The 9,812-nt window shown below is 40.2% G+C and overlaps 2 protein-coding genes across 3 annotated transcripts; both read left to right on the top strand.

Moving 5' to 3' along the window:
- The first annotated feature begins 1,827 nt into the window (after positions 1-1,827).
- LOC146510583 (uncharacterized) lies at positions 1,828-5,481 on the top strand. 2 transcript variants are annotated; one of them, XM_085174256.1, is made up of 4 exons: positions 1,828-2,014; positions 2,415-2,474; positions 4,425-4,495; positions 4,834-5,481. In XM_085174256.1, the coding sequence occupies exons 1-4, from the start codon at positions 1,858-1,860 to the stop codon at positions 4,954-4,956; spliced, it is 411 nt and encodes a 136-aa protein (XP_085030382.1). In that variant the 5' UTR covers positions 1,828-1,857; the 3' UTR covers positions 4,957-5,481. The 2 variants fall into 2 exon arrangements, with proteins under 2 accessions (XP_085030382.1, XP_085030383.1); XM_085174257.1 differs by lacking the exon at positions 2,415-2,474 and having other exon boundaries at positions 4,834-5,411.
- Positions 5,411-9,496, top strand: LOC146510584 (uncharacterized). Its single transcript, XM_085174260.1, has 5 exons — positions 5,411-5,717; positions 6,296-6,321; positions 6,447-6,515; positions 7,496-7,588; positions 7,943-9,496. The coding sequence occupies exons 1-5, from the start codon at positions 5,504-5,506 to the stop codon at positions 8,279-8,281; spliced, it is 741 nt and encodes a 246-aa protein (XP_085030386.1). The 5' UTR covers positions 5,411-5,503; the 3' UTR covers positions 8,282-9,496.
- The last annotated feature ends 316 nt before the right edge of the window (positions 9,497-9,812 follow it).

A 9,812-nucleotide genomic window follows, 5' to 3' on the forward strand; every position in this document is an offset into this window, starting at 1 on the left:
CTAAAACTCTGTGTGTGTGTGTGTGTGTGTGTGTGTGTGTGTGTGTGTGTATCTGTTTTGATCAGTGTGTATTTGACAAGCAAACGAGATAAAAAAGTAAGTTGGTATGTTCGATCTGCGCGATGACATCACACAGACCCTGAGTAGTGAAATATGACACTGAGCAGCTTTCCCGCCTTCCTCAAACAATTTGCTGCTCTGAAACTCGTAAACTGAGCTGCGGCTGAAAACCAGCAGGAGTGAGTATTATTTAAATGCTTTTCCCTGACAGATGTTACAAAAGAAACGTTTTATAGTTAAGAATTTTACATTTATAAACTATTGTTGATCTTGTGGTTTGAACAAAGAAATGTGAGAGCAGATTATCGCCTGTTATGGGTTCTGTTTCATGGCAGTGCGTGTCATTGGCAGCTCTGTCCTCATGTAACTGGTGTGATTCTGCGTTGTGTCTGATAAGAAAGGTAAAAGAAAGAAAGGCCTCCATGTAAATAATTTGCCCACTCCAGCTCCTCTCCCACAGGGGAATTGTAAAAAAGGGCTGGCATTTATTTTTACATTAAACATAAAGTATGGATTTACACGTAACATATTTGACATAAGATAAAACAAAAACAACAACACAAAATCTGACATACCTGATAAAAAAGGTAAAAGAAAGAAAGACCTCAAAGTAAATAATTGGCCCACTCCAGCTCCTACGACCAAATACAAACAGTGGGGAAGAGGGTTAGCTCAACCTAGCAAGGAGTATATATTCATGCTAGCATTTATGGTGCCTAAAACACATTTATGATACATACATACTACACACTTATAACATCTAACAAAAACAGGCTTAATAATGACAATAATTGAACTAAAATCACAATCAGAAACATCCAGGTGGGTAAATATGCATTAAATGTGTGTTTTAAAGTGTTGGGAAGAAATGACACCAACCTCTCCCACAGAGGAATTGTAGAAAAGGGGAGAGGCAAAAGGGGGACACTGTATTTATAGGGTTGCACCAAAGAAGAAGAAAATAATGAGATGGGGCTCTAACTGATAATAAACATAACTACAGGCTTGGAGGTCCTAAAAGTCAGGTATAAAAGGAACAGTTTGGGGGTTTAGGACACATTTTGGGTAATTATAACAATGTGATTTATGACCCTGTTACACTCAGGCAGCATCTCCTCCCATCAGGAAGTTTGTTTCAGGGAAGCTTTTTTTTCTGCAGACGATGAATAAAGCACCTCTGCAAAAACCTGTATACAGTGTGTGTATATGTACCTGCTCCTTAGTGCAAGGAGGAACAGGATGAGCAGTGCCGGAGCTACAAAATGACCTCCAGCAGGTCAGTGGTGTGACAGACGGGGTCCTCGGGTCCTCCTGGTGAACAACACCTGCCCTCATGGAGAATAGAAAGGCTCACATTAGAGGACAGGTTGCTTGGAACAGTGCAAAGGAAACACTGACTATAGAGTCTCTGTGTAAATGTTGTTGTTTGTGATTTCCCACAGCTGGAAACAGAACACACAGATCACTCTGTGTTTACATGACAGCTCTCAGAGGCCTTTAAACTGCGTTTCAATAAATGTTAAAAGGCTGAAAGTAGAAATGAAACTTCTCAGATGAATGTGAGGTGCAGAGAAAACTGCACAGTGTGCTTTCACCTCTCACAGTGTGTTGGGTTCATGGAGCTGGTGTAACAGAGCGTTTCTGTCTGTGTGTCAGATGTCAACGACTTCAGAGGAAGAGTGGAAAACAGCTCTGACTGAGATCCTCGAAGACCTCGATGGGTCCACAGTACAAAAGATGATGTTTTTTCTGTCGGATATCTCCAAACATGTAAGGACGGACAAGTCCAGAGAAGAGATGCCCCAAGTAATCATCGAGCACTACGGAGTGGAAACATCTGTCCATAAAATCCATGAAATAATGGATCAGATACCTCGGAGGGACCCAAAAGTTCAGGACCGACTGCGCCCCTTTGTGGAAAGACTGGAGAAGAAACAGGAGGATGAGAGAAGAGGTGAGTTCATCCTGTGACCTGATGTTTATGTGAAGTTTCTACAGATGGTCTGTGAGCAACAGCAGAAGCTGTAAAGGTCAGTGCAAGTGATAATAAAGAGGTTTTTACAGATGTTTGATGTTTAGGTCTTTTTTTCTTTCTTCATGTTAAAATGAGAATCTAAGATTTTAATTATTCATGTTTATTCATTTTATTGTAATTCCACATTTCTTGAACAGTCAGAAAAAATTATTTTAACATAAACTTGTTTGTTTTTATAAAAGTGGCAGATACACATCACATGTTCCCAGATTAAACCAGGGACCACTGGGAGGGTTTCATGCTTACTCTGTGGAGAAACCTGCTGCCTCACACGACTTTAACAACCTGTGTGCTCAGCCTTTAAAAATGTGACTTTCAGGGAAGAAGAGGAAACAGAGTGAAACTGTTCTGAGGTCAGCGGGCAGAAAGGGTGAAGCTGGTAGGTGAACATCTATCTGTCTGGAGTCACAATGTTTCTGCTGAAGGTTAATCTTGTTTTCACACCTACAGTTTGTGAAGTGAACCAAAATGTTTCTCTAACCACGAGAGAACGTTGAGTCCACTCATTGGTCAGACATGTCTGAAGGCAGCAGCCACAAAAGTAAAAAACTGCACTAGTAGATAACATGGAGAGTTTCATAAACAGCTGGTTGCTCGCCTGTACTGACATCTATGGCATCCTGCTGCATCCCAGAATGCAAAGCGTGGCTACGGGAAGGCGCTTTGTTTCAACCTTGTAGCATTCCTGGTCATTTGTTTTGAACAGGACCGAGACGTGTCGTCCAAAGGGTCTTGGTGCAGTTGTTTTGGTTGCACTCGAGTGTGATTACTGTCAGTTCCTGCATATCCCTGAATAACCTGTAACGACGGGCCTGACACTCGGTCCTCCCAGAGCTCCTCCTACAAGACATCCATAAGAGAGCCAAACCTCCTCACGTTGTGAGGGTAAAGTGTTGGTCCCGTGCTGCCAGCTGGGATGAAAAGTGCATCATCCAGAATGTGAGGATGATCTACCTGCTCCAGTAACCTGACACAGAGGAGTGTGAGTCCTGATCGCTGCAGGAACCACACTCTGGTCCCCCTCTTTAAAACGTGGGACCACCACGCTAATCCAGAGGCTCTGACCCGGATATCCATGCAGTGTAGCAAAGACCCGTCAATCAAAGCAACTCTGGTTGACCTTCTGATGTCTGTGAGCTGACTCAAAAACTCAAAGGCTATAAAAGCTAATCAAACTCGACAGGAGATGGTTAGCTTGTGGCGCCACATTGTTGATGCCACAACAGGAACCACAGCTGCATGTAGCTAAGTCAGTAGTTGAGGTTGGTAACTCGGCCCATACTGACTCTTCACTGAAGGTCATACCAGAGCTCCCAGCACGTCCTCACTAAACACCAGAGCACAGCAGGGCACCAGATCCAACTCACGGCCAGGTTGTGATCACACAGCTCTGCTCATAGATTCAGCTGAGTCTCCATGTGGCTGCACATCTGATGCTGGGCTGGTGTTTGGCTGTGCATCGACGTGAGCCTGACTATATCTGGTAATCTGCAGGTGGTGTATTGGCTGCATTTTTAGATAAATAGTTGTATCTGTTTACAAAATGTACAATTTATATTTGCATTTCAAGTTATAAACATTTACTCATTTACTGTTTTTTTACAGTAAAAAATACTACTAGGATTTTAAGTTCTTTGTGTGATTTCTGATCAGTAACACTAATGCAGTATGTCAGTGAAAAACAACTAAATTCAGTTGAGCTGAAAAGATACCAAACAAGGCAAGGGTTAGGGTTAGTTTCTGACATTTTGTGTAATTTAAGCTGCAACAATGTGATTGTTTTCTAACAAAAAACAGTGAAACTTCAGTTAGACTTGTGTTTGTAAATGAAGCGCCCGTTGTTGTGTAGCTTTCTGGATTTTATACTTATTGGGCTACATATTTATTTATTATACAGGCTACACAGTACATAAGATCAAAACTCACATGTTTTATGCAACTTAAGTGTGTCATTATGTGGGCTACAGACAATAATTAAGTTATAGACTATATTTATATGAAAAACGTGTATACTTACTGCATTTGAATCATTTTAACCATCTGTAACCACCTGCATATGTGTTTGAAAAAAAAAGGCTTTGATTTTGCCACCCCATTTGATTTCTTTGTCACCCTAAGAAAATTTCTCTAGATCCGCCCCTGAGTACAGGCTCCAAAAGCCAGTTTGGATCAGACTTGATCCACAAAGACTGGACCAATGCAGCTCTTCCTCTGGGTGGGGGCCCACAGGAGGGTGTATCCTTGTGTCCGGCTCCAAACAATCATATTAAACCGACAGATTTGAGGGTTTTACCTTCAAACCAGAGTAACACAGTTTCTTCTCTTATAGGCGAGCAGAAAAGCTGCCAGCCTGTCGGAGTGAAATCATCATCATCAGCACTGAACCGCGCCCTCCGTCAGGTATGGTCATTTATTCTGCTGCTTTTATATCTCCTCAAATCAGAGGAAGAGGAGGAAGGTGGTGATGTGACGAACACAGAGACACTGAGGGAACAGATGAATATAATAATGAGATGAGGGGACAGATTATGGAAAAACAGATCCATCAACTGAACACAAATATAAGTAACTGATAAGATGTATTAACACAGAGAAGCTGAAACCATGCTGACAGATTATTCATATTTTCATACAGTGTTTAACACAAAGTCCCTGCAGTACATCAACATAACTCTGATTAATTCCTCTGAGTTAATGAATGATCGCCTGTTTTAATTTTGAGCTGCTGGTTTCCTCAGACGGATCCTGGGACAGCAGAAAAGTCCAAGAAGAAGATGGAAAACAGAGATGCATCCAAGACTCACAAGATACCCACTGCTCTCAGAATACAAGGGAACAGAGGGAACATGTTATTAAAGTGAGGGAACTGATTAACAAGTCACAGGACATGATTGATAAACTGATGGAGGCTGCAAGATGATACGGCCTGTGGTTTTAGAGGATTGTTGCATGAAACAGCCTCAATCTTAGTATTTGTTGTTCACTCTGATTTGAATACAGGTACACTAGTCCAACCTGTGGGTCGGGCCCCTGAAAAGGGTCAACAGATAAATGTGAGGTGTCATCTCATGATTAGAAAGAGATTTCAAACTATTTCCAGATCAACATACAAATTCCTGCCTCCAGATTTTGGACTTGTCTTCACTTTTATAGTTGCGGTGAAGTTTTGAATGACAATAACAGAGAAATGAAAAAGACTCAGAAGACACTGTCTCTTGATCTCTTCACTGCCGGAGTTACACTGGGATTGATTTTCTAAACTTACTGTTTTAATGTATAATCTAAAATAACACAGCTGTGTGAGTCCAGTATCTCTCTGTGTCTCAGGTGCAAACGATTTCAGAGACAAACTGGAAAAGAGCTCTGACTGCGATCCTCGGGCAGCTGAACAACCCTCAGTACAATGAGATGCTGACATTTCTGAAAATCCTCCAAAAGAGGAAAACCACTAAGTTCAAAGAACACTTGCCCCAAAACATTATTGAGCGCTTCGGAGTGGAAACTTCCATCCGGAAAGTCAAAGAAGCACTAGATCGGATACCTCGTAGGGACGATGCAGTCCAGAAACACTTGCGACCCTTTGTGCACAAACTGAAGAGCAAACAGGAAAAGAAGAAGAAGGGTGAGGTCACACTGTGAGGTGTGTTAATGTCAGACTTCTACAGACAGTCTGTGGTAGGACCAAGCTTTTATCATAAGAAACTCTGTTTTTATAGTTTAATGTCCAACATTTAGTCCACTTTGCATTAAAATAAGAATCGAAACCATCATGTTCCTACTGTAACTCCTAAAAAGGCAGAGCCTTTAAGGGGGAGGATCCCCCTCTCTGTGGAGAGCAGGGGCAAAAGTTCATTAAAGGATTCAGAGTATCTGAAATTTCTTCACACACAGAGAAACCTACAGACCGGTACTGAGGCAACACCTGCTGCCATCCAGACAATGGCTGTTTCAGGGACGCTGCTTCTTATTTCAGCAGACGATGAACAAAGCACCTCTGCACTTACACTGACCTGCAGTCCACACATGAAAACATCCGCAGCAGGTTTTTAAACCAGCTACTAAACTAAGGAGCTGATTGAACATACTGTGATCAGCTTTTCAGGACCTGAAAAGTGAATCAGCTCGCAGTTTGAAGTTAGAGTTTGTTTTCTGCTTCTCGAACAGAAGCCAGATCTTAACAGCATTTTTCTTCTTTTAAAGGTAAACGGATAAACTCCCAGCGTAAGGTAAGAAGAAATAAACCACCATTTTTAACCACATGGCCCCTGCAGTGCATCACAATTAATTTGTGTTTAATTAGTAATTGTTGTGAATTTGGTCTCCACTGACTGATCCTGTCGGCATAATGAAGTCCAAAAAGAAGAAGATGGAGAACAAAGATTCATCCCTGAGATCAACTGAAACCGCAGAAACTCCCGAGGTAGCTGCTGTTTACTGACTGCAGGGTGTAAATGTGTTTGAATTGTTTTTTAGTACAATATAAGGTAACAGCTTAATAAAAGAGAGGAAATAAACTGAGGGAGCACATTAACAAATCAAGGTAACAGCTTAATAATTCTATAGAATTGATTAGTAAACTGAGGAACCAGAACTGTGGGAACTGATTAATAAAACAAGGGAAGTAATTAGTAAACATAAGGAACTGAATAATAAACGTAAGTAGTAAAAGAATGGAATAGATTTATAAACTGAGTTGATTTAAGAGAACCTATTGATAAACGGAGGTAAATTAATAAATTAAAGATAACTAAAAAACTAAAGGAACAGATCAATAAACTTGGAGAACCGATTACTATAGTTATGTTAACAGATGAATTATTCGAGGGAACTTATTCATGAATTTAGGGAACTAATTAATAAATCAAGGTCAGTGAACCAACAACAGAACTAATTGATAAACAAAGAAACCGAATAGTACTGAGTTAACAAATGAATAAACCCAGGGAAGTGATTAATAGAGGGACATTAATCCATCAAAGGAACCGGACATTAAACTCAATTAATGAAAGGTGTATAATATAGTGAGTTGACAAATTAATTAATTAAGGAAACTGATTAATAAACTGGGGGAACTAATGAAGAAAAAAGGGAACAGATTAGTAAACTAACAGATTAATTCACCAAACAAAAAGTTTATTAAATGGCAGTTTACACTCTCACAGTTAACATCCATAACTGACAGGATGTAATAGAGAAACTCAATTAGAGGTCAAAATGTATTCATATATCTATTAATATTTTTACATATTAATATATAATATTTCTTTTAAAAATTATCAATAATATTTATTAAATAAATAATTATATTTGGTTTTACCGAATGGCCCCTGCATTGCATCACAATTATTTTGTGCTTAATTACACTGTAAATGATTTTCTGTTTTAATTTGGTCTCCACAGACTGATCCTGTCGGCACAATGAAGCCCAAAAAGAAGGAGACGCAGAACAACGATTTATCTATGAAGTCAGCTGAAACCACAAACGCTCCCGAGGTAGCTGCTGTTTCCAGACTGCAGAGTGCAAATGTTTTTGATTTTCTTCCTTTTTTAACAAGTCAGTTGTTATTCAAATGCTTGGTAAAGTACAAGGGAATGGCTTAAAAATAATGGAAATAAACTGAGGGGACATATTAGTAAATGAAGATTACAGATTAATAAACCAAAGGAACGGATTAGTGAAGGGAAGAAACCAGAGAGTGTGTTTAAAAGGAGGAGCTAACATTTTAATACATTAAATTTAAGGATTGGATTAACAGATTTACAAACAAGGAGTAAAGATTAGTACCACTTGACCATTTGGGGGCTCTGTAATTTGGAGTTTTTGGGTAACCTTGTGCTCTTTTTCAGTCTGATTGTTCAGAACCATCAGAGGCTAAACTGGAGGAGCCAGCGAACAGTGATCCATCCCTGAATTTGAATGGAGCCACCAAGGGGGTTCAGAGTGGACCTGTCCACACTGGGAGAGTTAAAATCAAAGCAGTCACAGCCTTCAATAAACGCAACACTCACCTGGTGGTGGAAGTAAAAACGCAGCTGAAGGCGTGTTTTGTGAGCACTCGTCTCCTGGCAGAGGCACTTGGCTACAAAATGGACGAAGGCGTTGAAGCCAGAATCCGCGAGGCAGTGCCGATCTCAGCGAAGGCTAAAATGCAAGGAAACAAAATTACGGCCATTGAAAAGGTGTAAAAATGTATTTTTATGATTATTTAATTTACCTGTCTCACTCTGTTTCTCTTAACTCATGGTGTAAATGACCATTAAATGGTCACACATATTTCTTACATGCATAGTTATGTGTTGTGGACGATGAAGTGATCACTAACATTACACATGAAAGAGCTTTTCCACTTTTTGTTTGTAATCATTGAGACCAAAATGAGAAAATGGAATCTCTCTTCACTTTTTTGCTTCTGTACATACATTTTTAAAATTTTACATACCAAATACAGTCGTCATTGTTCTGCCTGACTGATAATGACTTCCTGTTAAATGGTGAATGATAAACGGTGTTAGCTTTAATGTTAGATGATTTTCTTCCAATCCTTTCTTTTGCTAACTGTACTGTTACTTTAAAAGCAGTTCAGTAGACAGTTTGAATGTCGAGGCCTTTTTTTTGCTGGTTGTACTTTTTGACCAGGTTTTGATTTTGCTTCCAAACACAGGTTACAGGTCTGTTTGGTGTTCTTGAGGTTTTGTGTCTGAACCATTTATTTATCATCACACTACATTAAAGCTGTGTTTCCTGTTCTCTTTGGCTTGTTGAATATTCAGTAGTTTTTTCTGTTTCTGGTTTTAAAATTTTTTTAATTAAACCCACTTGTCTCCCTCATATGATCACACAGGCCTGTGCCCTGCAGTGTTTCAGGCTTATTTGTTCTTGCGGGCAGCAACTTTTTATACAAGTACAGCTGAACAGCGGAAAATTCATCATCTGCAATAAAATAATTTATACTCTTCTTGAGGTTTTGTGTCGTGAGTTTGCCAATCGGAAGGTTGCCGGTTCGAGCCCCGGCTCCGACAGTCTCGGTCGTTGTGTCCTTGGGCAAGACACTTCACCCGTTGCCTACTGGTGGTGGTCAGAGGGCCCGGTGGCGCCAGTGTCCGGCAGCCTCGCGTCTGTCAGTGCGCCCCAGGGTGGCTGTGGCTACAATGTAGCTGCCATCACCAGTGTGTGAATGTGTGGATGAATGTTGTGTAAAGCTCTGTACAAATACAGGCCATTTACCTTTTTACTTTTGATGTAAGATGGTGAGGTTAAGTCACTCCATAACACAGCCCGTGTATTTTCACTATAATACCCGAGGTTATTAGATAATTTAAATGCCACTCTTACACAGAAACATTACAGTAAACATTCATGTTAAATCTGGAGGAATTACAGATTTATAAACATCATAAAGTGCTTCCACATTGTTCTGTAAAACATTTATACGCGTCCTTTACTGATCCATAACAGAGCTCCAACCTAGTGTGACAGGAAGCATACACATGAAGACTACAATGAAGCTTTTTTTCATTTCTTTTAATAAGACGTGATTAAAATCACCTGATATTAAGTGCGATGCTTCCTTTTCGCACCAGCAGGTGGAGTGGTAGATTGTTTGATGGCTGTGTTAAGATTGCTGTTGTGTGAGGAGAGGCAACAGGTCCAGTACTGAACCTGAAAACCTGATGCAGCTCGTTGGCTCGATCCGCCTTCTCTCTGCATCTTTACACC

The sequence above is a fragment of the Neolamprologus multifasciatus genome, chromosome 10 (assembly GCF_963576455.1).
Source record: "Neolamprologus multifasciatus chromosome 10, fNeoMul1.2, whole genome shotgun sequence".
NCBI lineage: Eukaryota > Metazoa > Chordata > Actinopteri > Cichliformes > Cichlidae > Neolamprologus > Neolamprologus multifasciatus.